This window comes from Aegilops tauschii, chromosome 6 (assembly GCF_002575655.3).
Source record: "Aegilops tauschii subsp. strangulata cultivar AL8/78 chromosome 6, Aet v6.0, whole genome shotgun sequence".
NCBI classification, from domain to species: domain Eukaryota; kingdom Viridiplantae; phylum Streptophyta; class Magnoliopsida; order Poales; family Poaceae; genus Aegilops; species Aegilops tauschii.
Window position 1 is genome coordinate 232,103,945 of NC_053040.3, and position 23,548 is coordinate 232,127,492.

General features: G+C 41.1%; 2 protein-coding genes across 19 annotated transcripts; both read right to left on the minus strand.

Annotated features, from left to right (window-relative positions):
* Positions 1–2,773: 2,773 nt before the first annotated feature.
* LOC109766176 (uncharacterized) lies at positions 2,774–8,731 on the minus strand. Of its 15 annotated transcripts, XM_073501341.1 has the most exons (18): positions 8,605–8,731; positions 7,464–7,658; positions 6,735–7,003; positions 6,444–6,646; positions 6,074–6,200; positions 5,661–5,993; positions 5,530–5,598; positions 5,383–5,443; positions 5,243–5,308; positions 5,052–5,117; positions 4,695–4,763; positions 4,548–4,610; positions 4,409–4,474; positions 4,217–4,282; positions 3,576–3,635; positions 3,432–3,479; positions 3,239–3,347; positions 2,774–3,145 (listed from the first exon to the last, which is right to left on the minus strand). In XM_073501341.1, exons 7-18 carry the CDS (start codon positions 5,565–5,567, stop codon positions 3,087–3,089), a joined length of 771 nt encoding a protein of 256 aa, XP_073357442.1. In that variant the 5' UTR covers positions 5,568–5,598; positions 5,661–5,993; positions 6,074–6,200; positions 6,444–6,646; positions 6,735–7,003; positions 7,464–7,658; positions 8,605–8,731; the 3' UTR covers positions 2,774–3,086. The 15 variants fall into 15 exon arrangements, with proteins under 15 accessions (XP_073357442.1, XP_040248332.1, XP_020180530.1 ...); XM_040392398.3 differs by having other exon boundaries at positions 5,530–5,993; positions 6,074–6,169; XM_020324941.4 differs by having other exon boundaries at positions 6,074–6,646.
* Positions 8,732–10,333: 1,602 nt separating this feature from the next.
* On the minus strand, positions 10,334–16,119 carry LOC109766177 (uncharacterized). Of its 4 annotated transcripts, none has more exons than XM_020324949.4 (7): positions 15,737–16,119; positions 14,599–14,679; positions 13,427–14,380; positions 11,744–12,064; positions 11,566–11,671; positions 10,815–11,500; positions 10,334–10,705 (listed from the first exon to the last, which is right to left on the minus strand). In XM_020324949.4, the coding sequence occupies exons 3-6, from the start codon at positions 14,371–14,373 to the stop codon at positions 10,997–10,999; spliced, it is 1,878 nt and encodes a 625-aa protein (XP_020180538.1). In that variant the 5' UTR covers positions 14,374–14,380; positions 14,599–14,679; positions 15,737–16,119; the 3' UTR covers positions 10,334–10,705; positions 10,815–10,996. The 4 variants fall into 4 exon arrangements, with proteins under 4 accessions (XP_020180538.1, XP_020180542.1, XP_020180541.1 ...); XM_020324953.4 differs by having other exon boundaries at positions 12,146–14,380; XM_020324952.4 differs by lacking the exon at positions 11,744–12,064.
* Between the last annotated feature and the right edge of the window lie 7,429 nt (positions 16,120–23,548).

Below are 23,548 nucleotides of genomic sequence, written 5' to 3' on the forward strand. Positions count from 1 at the left end.
CAAGCATCGTTCTTGCCATCTCAATAAGAGTACGGTTCTTCCTCTCAACGACTCCATTTTGTTGAGGTGTGTACGTAGCCGAGAACTCATGTGAAATCCCCTCTTCGTCAAGAAAGGTATCCACATTTGCGTTCTTGAACTCCATTCCATTGTCGCTCTGAACCTTCTTGATCTTCATGTCAAATTGATTTTGGGCCTTCCTAGCAAAGTTTTTGAAGATCTTTTGGACCTGCGATTTGTCATCAAGAAAGAACACCCACGTAAATCTTGAAAAATCATCAACTATGACTAGTCCAAACGAGTTACCACCGAGACTCTTGTAGGCATTTGGACCAAAGAGATCCATGTGAAGTAGCTCGAGTGGTCTTCTCGTGGTCATGATGTTCTTCGCGCGATGACTTCCTACAACTTGTTTCCCTGCCTGACAAGCACTACAAAGTCTATCCTTGTCAAATATGACATCTTTACTCCAAGGATATGATCACCTTTAATAAGCTTGTCAAGATTTCACATACCCACATGACCTAGCCTTCTGTGCCACAACCAACCCTTAGAAGATTTAGCAATTAAGCAAGTTCTAGGTTGAGCCTTTTTAGTGAAATCAACAATGTAAAGATCACCTCTACGTATACCGGTAAAGACCATTTTACGATTGTCGCTACGAAACACTTGGCAATCTACTTCAGTGTAGGACATTGAAACCGAAATCAGCAAGTCTAGAAACTGAAAGTAAATTGTACCGAAGAGATTCAATGAGCATGACATTTTGTATGGAGCTATCATGTGAGATGGCCACCTTATCGAGGCCAACCACCTTACCCTTTGAATTATCACCAAAAGTGACATATTTTCGAGGGTCGTCGTTTTCAGCAAGCTCACGGAACATATCTTTATCTCCGGTCATATGATCAGTACATCCACTATCAAGGACCCATTCCTTTCCTCCAGCCATGTAGCTGCGAAGATTTGCCATAAGACCAAAGTGTCTCATCGCATCATCAAGATCATAGTCACTATCATCATCCTCATCATAGTATCCATGTTCAACATCATCTTGTGATTGATCAATTCCTAGAGAGGGTAATTCATTAGATAAATGATCACTTCTATGGTTATCTTTATGAATTCTAATAGCTTCGGAAATGATATTGCTAATGATCCCAACATCTCCTATGGCACGCATGAGATTTGTAAGCTCAAATAGGCAATCACCAAAGCTAGGATCACTAGAATTCATCTTACTCAAGGCAATAGACTTATGGAGAATTTCGTCTAAATTTTTCAAGGAATAATCTGGAAATCGTTCCTCAAGAAATCTCCATATAGTATAGGCACAATCAAGAGTAGTCAAACTAGCAATCAAATTTTTGGGCAATCCTCTTATGATAGAATTGATAGTTCTAAGATTGTGAATCATGTCAAGATCCTCTTCGGGTGTGGGATGCAAAAGATCAATATGAGGTGCACAAGGGCTAGTAATGTACTTGTTCAAATGATATTGATTGAAAATCTCAAGCATTTCATTTTTCCACTCATGAAAATATTCTCCATCAAGAATAGGCACTCTACGTCTAAGACTCCCCAAAGTAGACACATCCATCTTCCTTCAAAGGTGTTTAAACCAAGGCAATGGAGACCAATGCTATGATACCAATTGAAAGGATCGAGAAGAGGTGTCTAGAGGGGGGGTGAATAGACTCTAATCAAGAAAAGTTGCAGTTTCTAATCTATTGAGTTGAAGTGGAGTATTAGCATAAGTTTAAACATTCACAATACAAGCATGCAAGCATACAAAGAGTATATGAGCAACGGAAAGTAAGGCATGCAAGTTGCAAGAATATAAAGAGAAGGGATTGGAGTGTGCAAACGCAATTTGGAGACATGGAGATTTTTTATCCGTGGATCCGATAGGTGGTGCTATCGTACATCCACATTGATGGAGACTTCAACCCACGAAGGATAACGGTTACGCGAGTCCACGGAGGGCTCCACCCACAAAGGGTCCACGAAGAAGCAACCTTGTCTATCCCACCATGGTCGTCGCCCACGAAGGACTTGCCTCACTCGGGTAGATCTTCACGAAGTAGGCGATCTCCTTGCCCTTACAAACTCCTTGGTTCAACTCCACAATCTTGACGGAGGCTCCCAAGTGACACCTAGCCAATCTAGGAGACACCACTTTCCAAGAAGTAACAAATGGTGTGTTGATGATGAACTCCTTGCTCTTGTGCTTCAAATGATAGTCTCCCCAACACTCAACTCTCTCTCATAGGATTGGATTTGGTAGAAAGAAGATTTGAATGGATAGCAACTTGAGAAGGCTAGAGATCAAGATTCATGTGGTTGGAATGGAATATCTTGACCTCAACACAAGTGTAGGTGGTTCTCTCTCAGAAAATATGTGTTGGAAGTGTAGGCATGTTCTGATGGCTCTCACCACGAATGAAGAGTGGGTGGAGGGGTATATATAGCCTCCACACAAAATCTAACCGTTACACACAAATCACCAAACTCGGTGGGACCGAATCACGAAACTCGGTCGGACCGATTTGGTTCATAATGTGACCGTTAGGCATTTCGGTGGGACCGATTAGATCAACTCGGTGGGATCAATGTGCTAGGGTTATGGTAAATCCAAAACTCGATTTGACCGATTACTCAAACTCGGTGGGACCGATTTGGGTAATAAGTGAAACAGAATGTTGGCCAAGCAAACTCGGTGGGGCCGATTGTAAATCTCGGTGGGACCGAAATTATTGCAACAAACAACAGAGAGTTTGCAAGCCCATCTCGATGAGACTGAGATCCCATCGGTGCGACCGAATTGATTAGGGTTTCTGGCAGTTGCTCCGAATATGCAATTTCGGTGGGGCCGAGTTTGATTTTTTGAATTAGGACATATGTGGAAGTGAGAAAGTGGTTGAGGACTTTGGAGCATATCACTAAGCATTTTGAGCAAGTAAGCCATTAAGCAACACCTCATCCCTTAATAGTATTGGCTTTTCCTATAGACTCAATGTGATCTTGGATCACTAAAATAGAAAATGTAGAGTCTTGTGCTTCGAGCTTGAGCCAATCCTTTGTCCTTAGCATCTTGAAGGGGTTCCACATCCTCTTGTCCATGTCACTCCATTGTTGAACTTATCTGAAACATACTAGGTAGAAGCATTAGTCCAACAAGAGATATGTTGACATTAATTACCAAAATCACACAGGGAGCACTTGTGCTTTCAGTTACCAAGATGAACACCCTCAACTTTATATTCTGGTTCAATGCTTTGGAGCGTACCAAGAGCAACATTCCTGTTTGGATTTCCCAAGCTCTTCAAAAATACTACAGTGCCAACCTATTTGTACGAGAAAACAATTTCTAATATAAGCAATTTAAAACTTGCAAATAATCATGCATAACATAAACTTAATAGCCATACATCTATCGAGTCAGCACCCAGGCAATTTGTTGTACTGCATTGTTGTTTCTGTAGAATATATTTTGTGCAATGTTAGTATGCAATATAATTGAAGCTTAAGAACTGAAACAGAGAAGAATAAGATTGAGAAAATTTATGTCATACATTGGCATGCTTTGTTGCATTAGCTCCTCTTGAGATCTTACTAGTGTTCTGGCAACGAAGCTAATGTCAAGATGCAAAATAATCAAACCAACTTCAGAAGGAAAAACTGAATATAGATGTACAGATGATGAATCAAAATCTGCCATATACCCAGAGTATTCTCTAACCCATTGACGTGTGTTGTTAAGTTGGAGATCAATTTAATAGGGCAAGCATATTTTTGAGTAAATATTGGCATGTCATATTGTGCACTAGATTGTTGTGCAAGAAGACTACATCTATAATGCCACATATACACTCTGTTATGTTAAGAACTACTGCGGCTAGCAATGTATTTTTTAGAAAATCTACACAGCAGTTTAATAATTGGCTTTTCATGTACAAGGTCTGCAACATTATGCAAATGAAAGGCTAAAATAGCAATGTGCGGAGATTTTTCAACTTGGTGAAACTAACTCAATTTTATCTCTAGATTCATATCTGAGATATTTCTACTCAACATTGAAACTGTTATTTATGTCAGACTTCATTTCTAGCATGAGTATGCGCTGGAAATGTGCAATAAATTTCTTGGAGCAAGAGAGCAGAGTTGCATAGTGAAAAGAAGCTTTAGAAGTTTAAAAGATACGGAGTGCACTAACCTTATCTGCACTAGTGTTTTCTTTCTCTTGTTGCACATGTTCATCATGGATAGAAGTATCTTTATTCTGTGACAGAAGATTTATATAAGATTCGAAAGAACTATACTAAACATTCCTACCATGAGAAGAGGAAGTAACAATTAATTGTTGCTCAACCATATTGGACACCGAACCGTATATAAATGAGCATACCTTATCCTTAGAAGGACGTTTGTTTGATGGTTGCATCTCCATGTCATAGAGAAAGTTTTCCTTGCTCTGTAATGAATGGCAAAAGATGATTAATTTCTCTAAAAGCAAACAGAAACATATTGATGTATCCATACACTACCATCACATTATTTTGCCACCCAACTGTGCCAAGTTGTTGACTACGACTATTGCTATATACTCTCTGTTGATTGAAACCAAAAAGGAAAATGATCATATTTATTTAAATGACTTCAACATATTACTAGAACATTCTATAGATAAATACTTTTTGTTTTGAATTTGTCTTGCTAACACAAAGAGCATCTTGAGATGTAGACTCCTCACTCAAAGAACCCTGTAACGAGAACCTAACAATTAGTACATGTATTGAATAATGAAGAGCATTCTAAAGATAAATATATTTTGCTAGTTTTGAAATGGATTCAGAGCTGTGAATAAATAAGCATATAGAAGATGAGGTGCGCAAGGAGTATCTGTTGAAAAGAAGCAACAACAGCTACGCAAGGAGTATCTGTTGTTTTAGATTTGATTTCATTGGTGTATTAGCATGAAAGTTCTTATGGTAATCTTCTCATGATTCTTGATATTGCTAATAAGTTGAGAAAAGGAAGGAGTTACTAACCTTATCTGCACTGGTGTTTTCCTTCTCTTGTTGCACATTTTCATCGTGGATGAAAGACTCATTGTTCTGTGACAAAGATATATTACAAGATTGCCAAGGAAAATAATAAGCATTCATACTACAAAATGTGCGAGTAATTCTAATTGCTACTCAACCATGCTCGATTCCAAACAACATATAAATGAGCATACCTTATCCACAGCAGGACGTTTGTATGATGGTTGCATCTCCCTGTCATCGAGAAATGTTTCCTTGCTCTGTAATGAATAGCAAGAGATGATTAATTTCTATAAAAAGCAAACAGAAATATACTAATGCATCCATACAATACCTTCACATTATTCTGTTGCCCAACAGTACCAAGTAGTTGACTCTGACCGTCGCCATAAATTCTTTGTTGATTGAAACCAAACAAGACTAAGAACATACTTGTAAAATGGCATCAAAAAAATTGTTAAACCTTTGTAAAGACACATACTTTTCTCTTTGAAATTGTCTTAGCAATAGAAGGAACATCTCGAGATTTAGATATCTGATCCAAAGAACCCTGTAACTAAAACCTAAAAATTAGTACATGTATTGAATAATGGAGAAATTCTTCGAATTTACCTGTCCTTCAGAGTTTTTTGTCTTCCCTTTTAGTTCCAGAATTTTGGCATCTTGGTTTTCCACTCTTTTCTCCAACTTCTCCATCTTAAGTCTGACAGCCAAAAGATCTTCATTCGATGTATCCTCCAATGAACTAAGGTGTATATTCTGAAAGTGGCGTGAAGTTGACACATCAAAGACTTGATTTGGATTCGGAACTAGTCCGAGGCCATGTACATGTCCAGGCTTGTCTGGGCCAAGTACTGCATTCAAAACATCTCCTTTCCATGCTGTCTTTCCTCTACTAGTATCTACTAAATTTGGATTCGCCGCTATACGTTTCTTCAAATCAACCTATATACATGAATATTGTATGTCAGAACAATGTGGTAAACAACATTATAATTTTAGATAAAAGAGAGTCAATATCATACCACTTGTTCATTCATTTTCTTGTCGCTTTTGTGCTTATGTGTATGCATGTATAAGACAGCCCTGTGTGGGTACTTCTTTTCCGGATCCTTTAGTCTCTATTGGTCAAACAGTTAATTTATTAAAGACCTGCAGTACAAATGGGATGTACATGCATATAGTTCGAGTTCTTATAAACTGACTAGCTCTTCTCTAACTCGTGGAAAACTCTTAGTTCTAGCCGTGTGTTTAGACTTCCTCATCACACAATTGTTCCTATTTGTCTCACTTATCCCCTGTCAAACAATTGTATAATGTATGCACATATATTTTTCATAATTTCATACCATGACTGAGCAACATGTACATAACAAATCTGGCAAGTGTATGTACCTGTGCCTTTGGGGTCATCCAATTACTGACCAGAGTAATCCACTGATCCTTAATCACACCCTTTGGAACATTGGTGTTATTCACTTCCATGTTCTTGTTTGCATCAAAATACAATGCTTTCAGATCTGACTTATGTTCCCTCCATCTATCTCCAATTTTTTTAATATATACTTTTCCAAACGAGAAGGGTAAAGAAACCTCATCTACATTTCAAACAAAACTATGGTTATGATAGCGCCACATAAAGCATAATGATGTTAGCAAAAGAGATTTAATGTATTCGAGGTGTACCTTTACTTGCACTAGTATATCCCTTTTGTTTCTTTGTTCATTGGTCTTTTTTTCTCTCTCTCCTATTAGTTTTCTCCAGTCCTTGTAGCTCAAACTACACAATTTTCCATTCCTAGCAACCGTGCCAAGAAAATTCGCAAGACGTCCAGCTTCTTTTCCAATTGGCTGGTTTAGTTCATTGCACTAGACCACAATTCTCTGCCCTTTTGGAAGATTCCATATTTCTTTTAGCCTTGTCCTGCCACGCTTGGTTGTTTCTCCATTTTCATCTAATCATGGATAAATTACCAAAACACTTGTAGTTAATCACACATAAACAACTGTGTGAACAATCTTTTGGTCTGTAGTCTTGAGGAACAACTGATAGTGTTATTCACCAGTTTACAGAGCATTAAATTGATAACACAATGGAAAAATCAGCACTAATATAAAAGAAGTGAATCTTACAGCAGTGCAAAGACAGGATGCAGTGTATTGTTGCTTGCTGAAGCCTTTTGCCCAACAGTTAGTGTAGCTAGCCAAGTAAATAGTAGGAAGTGCAATGCTTTTATTCCATATAGTACATGGTTTAGTTTTAGTTGTTCTGATGATCATGGTCCTTACAGCCACACTACACACCATCAAAACTAAAAAGTTACCATTCTGTTCTGTTCTGTTCTGTAGAAGATGGCGGTGCAATTGTTGATTCTATTTTTCAGAATATCTAGCAGAGTATCAAAAGGTAATTACCTTGTTCATTAGCAGCACTGTCATCCTGGTCCTCTTCATCTTCACTATCAGTCAAGCCTTCTTCACCATTACAAGATGATGGTTGAACATGAGATGAATCAGCATCTTTACGCATGGCATTCTCATGTTCAATATGTTCCTCCGCCATGTATTCATCATTGCATTCAACAACATGAAGTTTACTTCGCGTCATATCTGCTCCATGAGAAAACCAAAACATAAAGTTAAAAACATTGTAAATTTAGTCAAACTAGCATGTAGTTGAGCATTGGTCTACATATACCACTGATCAAGTAGTAATACATTTCACAACATTGACCCACAAGCTAATGCAGATTGTCACGTGCTAGTTAGACTTGCAATTAACTACTCCTTAGACCAGCAAATCTGTCAGACCTAGCGCTCGAGCTCACACGAGGGAGACAATGGAGTTTTGTGCCGCGTTCAACCTCACAACTTTTCTGCTCTCTATTCCTTCTTTTTCAGCGATTAGAGAGACCAACTGAAAAACAAGAAACAAGGCACGTCCGGGTCGTGAGCGCTGTCATCCCAGCGCTCCCCGCGATGCGGCCATGATCGTCTCCTTCGTGCCATCCCACGATCAGGTCAGGGCCGCGGAAAGTGCTAACAAACTACGCCGAGTCGCAGCTCAGCTTATTTTCTGCTAACTGAAGAAACTTGCTACTGACGAAACTGACGGAAAGGGAAAAACGACACCGAAACTGGCGAAACTGAAGAACTACTTCAGCAGCTGTTAACTGACAAAATCGACAGGCGGAACACGGCCCGAATAGACGAAGCGTGGTATGGTGGGTTAACTAATTAATTAGTTGCCTGATTTCATGCCTTGATTCTAGTCAACCCGATTTGTATGAAGGAGAGGCAATGAATGGGAAACATGGCAGCAGCGAGCGAACGCCTGCGTTGCCTCGACGACCCAGCCCAACGCTTCGGGTTCCCCAGCTGCTGGGTGCCGCGGCTGCCCTCGATGGCTTGATCCGGTTGAAGACCCCGGAACAGAGGACCCGGCGCCGGGCGCGCTATGGCAGGGCGATTACAGGTGCGTGAACGCGGTGGCCGGACTGATCAGCCCAGTAGGAGGTCGAATGCAATAGAGAGGCCATGCGAAGGAGGCACTGACCTGCAATCGGAGAGATGGCGGAGAATCGCCTACCGCCGCCAGCCGGCAGAGGTGTTGGGGAAGAGAAACCCACGACTTGTGTTCAGCACGACTTGTGCTGTTGAGATAGATGGGGAGAGGTGCGGAGGATTTTTGGGCAGTTGCTTATTTTGGAGGGAAATGGAAAAAATGGAGGGAAGCAACCGAGGGAAATAGAAAACTGGAGGGAGCTGAAATAGTGTCGACCTGCACTAGCATTTCGTCTGACATTACTCTCAAACTCCTTTTTTTTGGGCTCTCAAACTCTTTTTTATGTATGAATAAATCAATTAAAATAAAAAGAGATTATTAAATACTCCCTCCGTTCCCAAATATCTGTCTTTCTAAACATTTCAAATGGGTAGAATATACGGATGTATGTAAACATATTTTAGAGTGTAGATTAACTCATTTTGCTTCGTATATAGTCACTCGTTGAAATCTCTAGAAAGACAAATATTTGGGAACAGATGAAGTAATATATACTACTCCCTCCGTCCCATAATATAAGACCTTTTTTGACACTACACTAGAGTCAAAAATGTCTTACATTATGGGACGGAGGGAGTACTTTACTACCTTCGTACTTAATATAAGACTATGACAATGTCAAAAAAGTCTCATAATAAGTTGGGAGTATTTTTTTGCATGTGGGCAAATATTATAAGTCTAAAAATACGAAAACTCTTTGGCCTCACATGGTTGATAACTAAGTGTGTGTCAACCGCTTCTACGATTGTGCGATCAGAATTTGACCATGTGGTGCACAACAATCGTACCCATACACTGGTTTGCAACACCGCCCTTATTGCAAGAGACGCAAGCGCAACATGGGTTTGTTGCAGACCAAGAAATCGATTGGGTCTTCTTCCCCAGTCCCGATGGTCGTGCATACGCGCATGGTAATTGGCATGCAACCCCTCGATCCTCGCATGCGACTTAACGCTTGGTGCATAACGTCGAGACGTGGAGGCTTACTGGCACCAGAGGGGTACCCAACGCTGGGTACTCTAGGGCGATGCGAATACGGCTTACTTCCCGGCAATCTCCAATGGTCGAAGGCTCCGCAATTGCATCCCTCACGACCAACTTCTCGGCCGCGGACGCGTGGGCGGCGATCAAAGACATAACCCAGCCTTGCTCCTGACCTAGGTGGCTTCTCGGTGAAGTTCTTCCATACATTTTGGAACACATACATGACAATTCTTTCAAACATTTTAGAACACATACATGACGCAGGGTCTTGTGACCTCGCCTGGCTCAACTACGGGATAATAACTCTAAATCCCAAGGTGCTTGGAGCCTCGGAGAACCGCCAGTTCCGGCCGATCACGGTTATTAACATGAGAAAGTTTGTTTTTCACTCACATTTTCCCTTCCATTTTGTAAAGTTAGTAGAAGAGCTTGAAACAAAAATACATGAAAATTAAAGAAAAAATATATGAGTCGCTCAAATTTTAGTTGAATATAAACTGAACTCGGGATCGAATTACAAAATAATACAAGTATATGTGTGTTTCTGTAACTCCGTCAAGAAATGAAGGACGCTTGGTCAAGCGAAGCTCGTTGGATTTCAACTCGACATACCTAGAATTAAATATAATTTAAATTGAAAGGATTTTACTGTTCACCCATATGTCAAACTAGGCATCCAAAAAATATATGAGATGTTAGATACAAAACAAAAGGGAAAAAACTTTGTTCAAATTCATGAGAAAACAAACCGTGTTCAAATTCCTGAGAAATCAAAAAATCCAGTATATTCAACATTGAATGAACAACTGCCACATCTGATAATTTACCACTGAATCCTAACTGCAACTGAGCAAGGAGAAATTTACATGGGGCAGTGAACCTTAACAGGTAGCAGAAATGGTGGTAAATACTAAAAAAGGATGCATGCCCCTCATCTGGACTTGGACAAGTAGGTGTGCTAACAAACTGAGGTATTTCCTTGGCTACTTGTATCTGATAGATTGAAGTTCAGGAACATGCTTCAACGCAACGTTTCAATGGCATCTCCTTTCAATGATTGTTCAGCAACATTGGCATTACTCTCAAAATAACTTCACCGCAGCATCAGCTACAGAAATATTATGTTTCATTAACAAAATTGCAGATCTTACAGTATTGTAAAGATAAGCTAGAATTTGCAAACCTAGCAGTGAAAACACAAGACATTAGAAGCAAACCTTTCATTTAGTTCCGAAGCTTCAGGATCAGAACTTGTAATAGGATCTACAGTTGTGCCTTCTATATCTCTTCTAGTCCACATTTCATTCCCATGCGCAGTATCAAAAAGCTCACCTAGATTACTGACATGATAAGGTTCACTTTCTATATCATTCCATTCTTCACCCATGTCAAAATTGTCTCAAGGAGTCACCTTCGTCACAAATGACCATCCAGGATTTGTATGGTCTTTCTTATAGAAAACCTGGTCAACTTGATTGGCAAAGACAAAAGGCTCATCCTCTATCTTGTCACCACTATGGACTTGTGAAAAATTCACAAGCGTACGACCAAATCTATCCTTTTTTACTTCTTTTTCTTTAGTACTATTAAGCCATTCACATTTGAATAGCACCACCGAAAATTTTCTATAATAATCCAACTCAATTATGTCAAGTATCTTCCCATAGTACATGACATCTCCAAGTATAGGGTTAGTATCACCTGCAGAAGCATAACTTGATGTTTTTGCGGTCAAAACAACTCCGTTGTTTTGAGTCTTCTTATCATAACGCTTGGGTCTAAATCTATATCCACGGGTACAGAAGCCTATGTATCTTCGTGCAACCTCAATTGGACCACGAGCCAACCATCTAATATCATCATCAATGCTGTCAGTACCCCTTTGCTGCTCTAGCTGCATTACCTACACCAACACAGAACTTAGATAACATAAACTCAAAATCAGAGAACTAATAACAGGGAACTTACATGATCTCTAAACCAATCAGGGAAGTTTGCATGCTGCATGCGCTCAATGGTTTTTAGTGCTAGGCGCTTGTTGCGGTTTTTCCTTTTTAGTTCAGCACCATGTGCTCTACAACACATATAAACACAATTTTAGATCAAAAAAAGTCAACATGCTAACAAATTAAGGGAAGACATTTACATGAGATATGGAGTGACAACATCACAGTTGTAGAGCACAAATCTATGGGCTTGTAAGGACTCCATATCATTCAAGGTGTAGGTGCGTGGTTTTCCCAATGGATTCCCTACTGGAGGAAATAATGTGGATTCATTTGCATACATGGCAGATTCGTTCTCATTTGGTTTGTCATTTTTCCTTGATGGTTGGTTGTGCTTAGTAGAGAAACCCTCTAAGTGTCTTGAACAAAAGGCCATACACTCATCCGCCAAATATGATTCGGCAATTGAACCCTCAGGGCGAGCTTTGTTGCGAACATATGACTTCAATTTACCAAGGTACCTACACACATGTCAAAACATAAATTCTCAGGTCATTGTCACTTATGCCAATATTGCACTTTTCTTAGCATCAGATTGTTACCTTTCAATAAAGTACATCCATCGATAGCAAACTGGTCCAGCAAGTTTACATTCAGTTGCTAAATGGACAACTAAATGAACCATGACGGTGAAAAACCCAGGCGGGAATATCATCTCCATTTTATAAAGTGTGATTCTAATTGATTCTTCTAAACGGTCAAGCTCATTTACATGGAGAACTTTTGAACATATTCCTCGGAAGTAAGCAGATAATTCAAATAGTACTGTTGTGACACGGTCTGGAAGAATACCCGTCAAAGCGATAGGCATGAATTGTTGCAGTAGGACATGGCAGTCATGCATTTTTAGCCTAGAAATTTTTCCTTCAGCAGGCTTCACACAATTAGGTATATTTCAACAATAGCCATCGGGAACCATTATAGACTCAAGAACTTCAAGGAACAATTTTATCTCACTTCTGTACATGGTAAATAATGCGGGTGGTAAGTAAAACTTGCCCGAAGGTTGTTTCTCTGGATGTAGGTCCTCTCTAATATTCATTTCTTTAAGATCTAGACGAGCAGAAAGATTATCTTTTGACTTCCCATCTAAACCTAAAAGTGTGCCCAAAATATTATCACACACATTCTTCTCTATATGCATCACGTCCAGATTATGTCGAACGAGATTATAGTCCCAATAGGGTAGTGTAAATAGACTACTTAATCCCTTGTAAGTTTTTGACTGCTTAAAATCACCAAGAGCCTTTATTTCTTCTTCAGCCTGACGTCCATAGTAAGTTCGAGGCTCTGCTCTATGCTCCACCGTTCCATCAAAAGACTTTTCATCAAAACGAAACTTATGACCAGGAGGCAGAAATCGGCGGTGACCCATAAAGCATGATTTCTTTCCATGCTTCAATCGCTTGGACCATGCATCTGCACCGCATGGTGGACATGCAAATTCTCCATGCACCTTATGTGAAGAAACCATTCCTAAAGCTGGCAAGTCATTTATAGTCCATAACACAACTGCTCGCAAAGTGAAGGTTTCATTTTTAGACACATCATATGTGAGCATTCCATTCAGAAATAAGTCTTTCAAGTCATCCAAAAGTGGCTGGAGAAAGACATGAATATTATCTCCTGGACTTTTGGACCCAGGAATTATCAAAGATAGAAAAAGATATGATTCTTTCATGCACAACCATGGAGGAAGATTATATATTGTCAAAACAACTGGCCAACAACTATAACTAGAACTCAGCATTCCGTAAGGATTAAATCCATCAGTACCCAAGCCAAACCTTATATTACGGCAATCAGACGCAATTTTTGAGTACCTTTCATCTAAAACCTTCCATGCTGGGGAATCGGCTGGATGTCGTAGTGCGCCATCCTTAATGCGCTCTTCATGATGCCATCGCAAAAGAGGTGCTGTCTCTTTGCACATGAACAATCTTTTCAACCTATCCTTGATTGGAAAGTAACGTAAAACTTTGCTTGGTGTTGCTTTTTTTCTTTCCTTCTTTGTTAACTTTGTTTCCGGTTCTTTATCTTTCCACCTAGAGGCCTTGCAGATTGAGCAAAAATCATCATTTTCCTTGTCTTTCCAGAACAGCTGGCAATTATTTGGACAAGCATGAATTTTTTTATAATCTAGGCCAAATTTTGAAACAATCTTCTTAGCCTCATAGAAATTCTGGGGCAGCTCATTTCCGTCTGGAATTGCCATGCGTAGAGTATCAAGTAGATCTCCAAATGACTTGTCAGACCATTTGTTCATGGATTTTGTATTAAACAAAATCACAAGTAATGATAGCTGTGATAATCCACTTCCCGGCCATAAAGGCTTCTTCGAATCATTGATCAGTTTGTAAAATTCCTCGGCTTCTAAATTTGGTCCATGTTGATTCGGTGGATCTGGACTCTCACTCATTGGCACATCATCATACATATTCCTGAAGGCATCATTAATCAACCCATGCATGTCAGCAAGCATTTCTTCATTGTGAGGTTGTGGTTGCTGATCATTATTGTGCTCATCTGAAGATTCGCCATGAAAAACCCATTTGTCATAACTCTGAAGAATTCCATTATAGATCAAATGATCACAGAATTCATCCTTTGACAGCACAGAAGTGTGCACGCATTCTTCACATGGACAAAGGATCGTGGTATCTTCTGTCTTATCTTTATATGCAAATTCCAAAAATCCATCTACGCCAGCCAAGTACCTGCTACTTCCTCTAGGATAACACAAAAGTACCTTGCTGATTTGTACATCCATACCCACTCTGCAATAAAGAGTTCAATTGTCATTGCAAGGTTGAATCCTACTTAATCCAATTTTCCCTTTACTGATAAAGACGAGTTATGTCTAACAAGCATAAGCAGACCACAAAAATATCGAACTTAGACTTTGTCTACCAAACTGCATCATCATTGACATAAACAATTTCCAAAGATTAAGTAGACAAGATCATACAAGAGACGAAAAGGGCGAGAAGCTTACCTATGCAGGGGCGTGTCTTTGGTGTTGGTGTAGGCGGCAATTGTCAGACAGCTGGACGGCGGTACAGATGTGACAGAAATTCTGAAAAGAGAAGAACAAAATAGCATCATGATTCTCAGAGTCATTACAGCATGATCGTACTACCCTAAGAATCAAATTTTCTCTCAACCAACAAGGACATGTATATCATCCATATATTTCCCAACAGGCATGATCAGCTCGCCAATAGAAGAATATATTCCATACTAATAGGACTACATGATGAACAACAGTACACTACAATAATCTTTTTGAAAACTACAAGCTAATGAAACTGAACATGCAGGATCTAAAAAGATGTATAGTAGAGAGATAAACTGGAAGGTTTCATCCACTTTGAACAACATTCCGATGTTAAAATGAATACTCTACACTGGCGGCTGGTCTTGGATATATTATACACCCCTATCATCTCAACTCAATATTTTTTTTCAAGAACACTCAACTCAATATATCAGCTATATTGTACACATACACTTAGTTTCAGCTGCATAACATACTGATGCATCTGATGAAAAAGCATCATCGACTAATGCCATGTACTAGTAAACAATACCATAGGCAAGAATACACCTATCTTTTTCTTTTCTTCAGGTTCTGTCCCCTGTACATTAAATACGTTGTGTAGCCAGTGATATTCAGACATTTAGACCATTTCTAACCATACACATTTTCCTTGGCTTGCGGAACCATATAATGGTTTCCCATTTTATCGAAATAATAGTTAAGTAGCAAAGTTACTTGAAATTTAATGGTTTACAGCATACAAGAAAACATGTGTATACTCTGTTATATACTGAAATCTGACTGTAGCAGAACAACAAGTTTTATATCACAGTTTCAGCTTCTTATAACATTGATCATCGTTATATAGTAAGCAAAAATACGAAATTACATATAAGCTATTTTTCTTGAATAGCAGATGCACATGATTATGCTAGATAGATATACTTAATTGACTTCAGTTGCATCGAGTTCAGTTCAGGTGTTAGTTTTCTATTGGGTACAAGAATCGATCTGTACTGCTCTCCACATTTACCAAACCAGAGGAAAAAATGACAGTTTCAGAAAAGAGATGAAGAGGGTGAGGGAAGGTCACCTATGCAGGGGCGCTTTGCTCGTACAACTTCAGGTGAGGCGGGCGATTGGCATACCACTGGTTGGCGGCACTGCTAGGTGCAGGGATCGGGAGGGGGTTTGGACGGTCGGGCATGCAGTATTGCGGGGGGGCTGAAGTGCAGCTTGGCTGTTTGGGGCCGGCGGCGGATGGTGAGATGGCTCGGTGGCGGCGCAGCAAGGTGACGCAGCCTGGGAGGGTGGCGGTGGAGGGGAGTTAGGCGTCCGGCCGTGCAATATGGGGGACGACGCGTCGGTATTGAGGTGGATCTTGGGTGCTTGGGGCGACGGCGGGAGGTGGGATTGCTCGGCGGCGGCGGCAGGGAGATTCAGATTCAGGCAATTCTAGGTATTCGGTTCTTATACATTTTTTTTGACTTGGTTCTTATACATTATTATAAAGTGGCTTATTGGAAAAGAAAAGAATATAATAACTAAATAAACAGAAAGCATTAATTATTTTGGGGGCCACGAGTCAGAATTCTAGATGGGAAGACGATCTGATTATGAGTTCCTCCCGTCCGTTAACACATAGCTACGCATACCTACAACACATGGTATTCGTTGTTGTCCGTACAGAAGCAACGGATGTCCTTCCAACGTATATTTGCGTTGTAGCGATGATACATTTCCAACGCATTATCGAAGCATTGCAAACTATGCATTGTTAGAGTTCTTGTTGTAGTGTCTTCCGCTTCAAATTTTTTTAGGATCACGCACGCTTCTTTTGATCGTTGTGTTCTCAATTCCCTTTTCATCCGGCGCACTTCTTTTGAGTCATTCGACTCTCGTTGTCTTTTACGAGATCAACTCTCAGTTCTTTTATCAACGGTGTTGTTTCCATGTCCGAAGTTGTCTTTCTTTTTCCCACCCGCCCACCCTTTTTCTTCTTGGATCCGGAGTCCGTAATCGAGTATCCATCCTACTCGTGCGAAGCCTTTGCATTCTTTCCTCAATTATTTCAACCAGTGTTTTTCTCTCCAAGTTATTCGTCGATTCCCCGTTCCAAGTTGCCTTTGTTTTTCCCGCCCTCCAACCCCTTTTCTTTCCTGGAGTCTGAGCCTCTATTCAGGCATCAATTTCATTCGTGCGGAGCCTCTTAAGTCTTTCCTCAATTGTCTCAACTGATGAATTCTCGTCTAGTTAATCATTATTCGTCTCGTTTTCTTTCCGGTGGATTCAATTCAAGTTTTTCAGTGTTGATTGTATTGTTTTCCTTGACTGGAATGTTTTCCCCTGCTCATTTGCCTCTCGCCATTTAATTGTTCCGGAGTACTAGAGATATCTCAGAAGATTCGAGTTTCCATTCTTAATCCTTTCAAGCTATTTCGTGATTGTCATCTCATTCAAGTCATTCAAATTCAACCGGTGCAATCTCTCTTCCAAACAATCCTTTCCAACGGTGTTTCTTTTCAGTGGGCCCTAACCCACAGGTCTTTTCCCAGGATCTTACCTGACTCTTCTAATTTTCCCAGAGCTATTCTCAAATTAATTTCAAAGTTTGACGTAAGTATGGATTCCATCAGTCATACGCCTTCTCCAAGATCGCTTTCAAATTCTTTCATGTTCAGTTCAACCTTTCCTCTTTTCATACTCCCGGAGTATCTCAACAATTTTGAAGGTGCTCCTCGTCGTCATTCTCAACATTTGAAGACCGAAGAAGAGTTTTCCCCTAAATCTTGTCTGTTCTCTCATAGATTCGTGGTGCTAGCTTGTTGCTATCCTCTTATTTTGTTCCGATTGTCAAGAATTCTTTTCTTACCCATCCGGAGTATTTCAGGGGTTGTCTTCCGTTTCGATCATCCGGAGGCCATCATTTAAGAAGATTCCTTCGTTCCAAGTTTCCAGCTTCGTTCTTTCCCATATTTGTACCGGTGCTTCGTTCAAGCATTCTTTAATCAGTTCGCGATCTCTTCGTTCTCTTGCATCTTGATTCACTCAAGTATCTTCGTTCGCTTTCTAATTCTTTCCGGCGATCCATTCTCTTCTCTTCGTTCGTTTTCATTGCCACGATGGTTCGTGTAAGATTTTCACTTCCGTTCTTAACATATCAATTAATTCGTTCTTTCCAAATCCTACCGGTGGTTCATGAATACTCTCCCATGTTCGTGCTATATCTCCCTTAATCTTTTCCAACACGAATAATTTGTATGCAATCCATTGCTTCTCATCAATGTAATTGGTGGAGGATATGCATAACATAATTCTTATTCTCATTTCATCGTGGTCAAGTAATTCCTTCCTTCGGAGATTTTTCATGATGAATAATCTCTTGGTTCTAAGTTGTTCATCTTTTCTTTTCCGGAGTTCCAAGTTTTTTCTAGCTTGTCTCGTCACGAAGCTCCATCTAAATCATCGCAAGGCTTTAATCTTATTCTTTTCATCCTTGAATTCTATCACATCATCCTTTTGTCACCGGAGTTCTTCATGGTGGTTCAGCAGGACTTAATTCATTCTTCAAGTGTTCATCAAGATTCTTGTTGGAGGAGCGCAAGTATCTTTTCCTCTTGAGTCCCGAAGTGCAATTAATTCTCCGTATTCTTTTGAAGTGGAGTTTTGCATTTCTTCGTTCTTCTCAGCTATTCAAGCTTTTGTTTGTGGCATAATTTCACCTCAAGTTTTGAGATGTTTTTCAATAAGTCCACAACAAGCTTATTCTTTTGTTGTTGATGTTCTCAACAACTCTGCTCAATCCTTCCTTGCAAGGGTGTTTTCAAACTCAATTGTGGTAGAAGATGTCATTTTCTCCTTCGTTCTTTTCATTCCACTCTTTCAATTCTTCTAGAGGCCTTGTGTTGTCCCTCTCGTCAAGTATCGTCTCATCTTGTCAAGTTCATGTTCTATTCCATTCCATGTTCAGCCGGAGTGCTGCCCTAATTCTTTCTTTCTTATTCCTTTTCTATCTTGTTCTAACCGGAGTGGTCTCAGGGTCTATCTTGTCCTTGAGCTTTTGATGCTCGTCATAATCGTCGTTCCTCTTTTCTACCTGAGTGCTCTCGACTTTGTTCACCTTCTCTCTTGCGTTCTTGTTTCACCTCATCCTCTTCTCTTCCGTCTCGTTCCTAAGATCTCGGGACTCTTGTTAGTGGAGGAGAGTTGTAACGCCTCGAGTCTGATGTGCCAGGTGTCTTCCAGTCATTCACCGTCGTTGCCATGTCATTCGCTTGCGTGTTGCATCTTGCCATGTCATCATGTGCATTTCATCTGCATGTTTTCCAAAACTTGCATCCGTTCGGGTCTCCCAGTTCCTTCTGTTGTCCGTTCTGAGCCCAGACACTCACACACGTCCCCGTCGCACCTCCCAGTTCTTGTGTCGTGAGTGGGAGAAAAACGTTCTCGGAATGGGCCGAGATTTGTCGAGTGGCCTTGGTATATCACCGGTAGGCCGCCTATAAAATTTCGTTCCATTTAGAGGTTGTTTGATGCCCCAACGGTTAACCGTGTTAACAGCCGGACCCCTCTCTCTTTGCAGCCCAACACCCCCTCCACAACAGCCCACTAGCCCATCTAAACCACCTGCATGCTCTCCTTCGTTGGATCACGATCGTGTGGGCGAAAACCACACCCCAATAGCCCTCTGCAAGCTCCCTCTACCTATAAAAATGCCTTCCCCGTCCAAATTTCCGCGCAAACCCTAGCTCCCTCCTCCTCGCGCCGCCGGACACGTTCGCCCGACGCCGGACACGTCCGGGCCGCCGACCGCACCCACTCAGGGGCCGCCACGTGTCACCCCCGCGCCCACTTCGCCGTCGGCCCGCGAGCGCCCGCGCGCTGCCGTGCGCCCGATCCCGTGGGTCCCGTGGCCGAGCTCCTCCCGCCGCCTCGCCTTCGTCGCTCCTCGCCCCGGCAGCCGCACTGGCGAGCGCCGCCGCATCCGGCGAGTCGCCGGACCTCCAGGTCGCCCTGCTCCCCCCTACTCCCTCTCCTTCCTCTCCCCCCGTGCTCATCTCTCTCTCTCTCCCATGACGCAGAAGGCCGCCATGGATGGTCGCCCCAAGCTCCAAGTCCAGCCAGCGCCGCCCCGAGCTCTGTCCACCGCCGCCCTTGCCCGGATCCGGCCGCCCACGACCGGATCTACCCATTCCCGGCCTCCCCGACGCCTGCCGGAGTCCCACGCCACCCCACCGTCGCCGTTGACTTCCGCAGGAGCCGACGTGTACAAGGAATGGAGCTGGCCCGATCTAGATCCCGTTTTCGCGCTGGTAGTTTTCCACCAAGTCCCAGAATTTTCATCTCATGTGCACTTGTTTGACTTCACATAACTTTGTGCATGTGGCTTAGTTTTGAGTGTATTATATATTGAAATGTTCATCTCAGAATGCTCTACATGGGGGTGTAGTTTGCATGCATGTTACTTTTCGTATTGATGCCTTAATCCTCATTGCAAAAGTGCTAGATGTTATAATCTACTGGAAGTTATCATAACTTGTTGGTTTTTCTTTTTCATAGCGTTTTGTGTGTTTATCTTTTGAGCGTCATGTCAATATGTTTTAGGAGCATATTCATCCCATCTTTACAGTGGTGCAATCCCTATATTTTTATGTGCCTTGTGGTGAGTGCATCAAGCTTGCAAAGTGTGCCACTTGATGTTTGCTTGTAAAATATGTTGTCTGTAACTGTTACATTATGTTGCCATGTTAACTTGATGCTACCATCGTATCCATGCGTAATCTGGAGATGCCTACTTGACATGTTTTGATGCTCATGTTACGCTCTATCATACCGTGCCATTTGATGTCTCATATATATATATCATGTAACATATGTTTTAATTGCCCTGAACATGCCTAAATGATGTTCCAGCTTTTTGTTAACTTCGTGATGCCATGTTGTGAGCTTGTTATTAATTAATCTATGCCTCTTTTGGAGATGCGCCAATTACATGAATTGAAGTATGCTATGATTAATTTGTCCACATGCAAAGTTTATAATTTGGACTTCATATGACCTCTGTTCCAAGCTTGCAAACATGTCTACTTGTCGCTGTTTCTACTATGTTCAGTTTATTTCACCAAGCCTGTGAATCTGTTATCATTTGCATTCTTGCCATGATGTTTTGAGCATGTGCTATTGCTTTCTAGCAGTAGATTAGTGATCATGATTTGTAGTGCTCTACCTGTACATCCTTTCCATGGCCTTTGATGCCATGAAATATTGCTGTAGCATATACTTTTGTTGTCTCAAAGTATGCATCATGAATCTGCATTCAGCCTTGCTCTGCTTTTCACTGTCTGAGAATCTATTATGACTTGCAATCTTGTCTTGATGATTGCCATTGATCTAGATGTTATATGGAGATTTTTAGTAACCATGTTTTGCTGTGTTTAATCTTTACTTTAATGCCATGCTTTTGTTTACCTTGATCTTGCACTGTAGCATCATTGTTTCATGCCTCAAACATGTCAACATGTTATTTCTGCTCACATGTATGCCCTGTTTTTCACTGTCATAATTTGTGTTATTAAGTTGCCTTTTGTTTTGATCATGTTGGATTAATCTCGATGCCTATGAACCTGAACCTTAATGATATTGGAAGCATGTAATCTGTCCTTTGAGTGAATAGCAAGTTTGTGTCCATATGATTCTTGTAGCATGTTGTTTCCTTGATTGCAAAGTGCTTAGTTGCTGTTTTGGGCAGATTATGTTTGAAACTTGTATTGAGTGTATGTGTTGAACCGTGGCTCCGTTTGGAGCATGATATACATGAAACTTGTTTCGTTTTGCATGTAGTTTCATGTTACCTTGTTGCATCCTTGTTTTGGAGTGTTTGTGATGTTGTTTTGCTTGCATTTGCATCAATGCCATGTTTAACTTGTTTTGCTCATATCTTCTAGGTCGTACCTCCGAATTAAATGAACTTTATATGTAACTTGACTAGAAAGACGCGTAGATCACCTTGGTGCACTTTAACTTACTGTTTAACAACTCTAACTTAATGTTTATTCAGATCATTACCAATTTCGAAATTTGCATATGGGGACTTTTCGGAATTGTTATGTGTTGTTTTCTGCCTCATTTAAACTTGTTTTGATGTGTTGTTCTTGTATGCATCATTTATTGCCATGAGTAGCATCATTTAGACTTGAAATGCATATACTTGGTTGAGCATCATGTCATGTTTATGTGTTCTGTGTTTACCATGTTGTTTGCTTTTTTCGGTTGTGCTTCTTCTCGTTAGTTCCTATTTCGTTGCGATCGTGAGGATTCGTTCGACTACGCTTGGTTCGTCTACGTGGCTTCGTCTTCTTCATGGACTCGCTCTTCTTCCTACCGGGATCTCAGGCAAGATGACCATCACCTTGGATCTCACTACTATCATTGCTATGGTAGTAGTCTCGATGCTATCGCTATGTCGCGCTACCTACCACTTGTTTATCAAGCCTCCCAAATTGCCATGATAGCCTCTAACCGTTTCCACCATCCTTGCAAACTGTTATTTGGCTATGTTACCGCTTTGCTCAGCCCCTCTTGTAGCGTTGCTAGTTGCAGGTTGGTCCATGTTGGGACATGGATATCATGGATATCATGGGATATCACAATATCTCATATTTAATTAATGCATCTATATACTTGGTAAAGGGTGGAAGGCTCGGCCTTTTGCCTGGTGTTTTGTTCCACTCCTACCGCCCTAGTTTCCGTCATACCGGTGTTATGTTCCTTGATTTTGCGTCCCTAACACCCTGAGGGTTTATGGGCCCCTCTTGACAGTTTGCTTTGAATAAAACTCTTCCAGTAAGGCCCAACATTGGTTTTAACATTTGTCATAATAATACTGAACTAAATAATTAATCGGCATAGGGCGTCATGAACCCGAGGATTCTTTTCTACATACAGGGGGGCCAGTGCTGATGGTGTTGGTCCCAAACTAGAGCATCGTGCGGGACCGCGCCTAGGAAACTTGTGGTATCTGGATCCTGTACGCTTAGCTTATCCAGTCGTGGCCTGAGACGAGATTCGCACAGCTACTATCAGGGTGTCGGCACGCCGGGAGGTCTTGCTCGACTTATTTTACCATTGTCGAAATGTCTTGTGCACCGGGATTCCGAGTCTAGTCGGAGGGTCCCGTGATGGAGGATTGTCTCCGCGGATTGTGAGCTTGTGATGGGCTAAGTTGGAACAACCCTGCAGGGTTTAAACTTTCGAGAGACGTGCCCGCGGTTATGTGGCACATGAGAATTTGTTAATATCCGGTTGTAGTGAACTTGAAGTAAACTCAATTAAAATACACCAACTGCGTGCGTAACCATGATTGTCTCTTTTCGGGGAAGTTCGACAGGAGAACATGGTTGTGGTATGTTTGAACGTAAGTAGTTCAAGATCACTTATTGATCATTACTAGTTTCTGACCGGTTGCGTAGTTTCTCATCTTACTCTTGTACTCGTAAGTTAGCCACCATACATTGCTTAGCCGCTGCTGCAACCTCGCCACTTATCCAATCCTTACTCATTAAGCTTTGCTAGTCTTGATACCCATGGTAATGGGATTGTTGAGTCCTCGTGGCTCACAGATTACTACAACAACAGCTGCAGGTACAGGTTATGCGATGATCCGACGTGAGAGCGATGTTTACTTGTTTTGGAGTTCTTCTTCTTCGTCGTCCTTGGGTTAGGATCCTGGTCGGCAACCTGGGCTAGCAGGGTGGATGTTGTTTGAGTTTCTGTTTGTGATCCATCCGTAGTCGGATGTTGTTCTCATGTACGATGTTTGATGTATTCATGTGGCATTTGTATGCCTTGTATGTATCCCCAACTATTATGTAATGGTATGATGTAATGATATCCGCCTTGCAAAAGC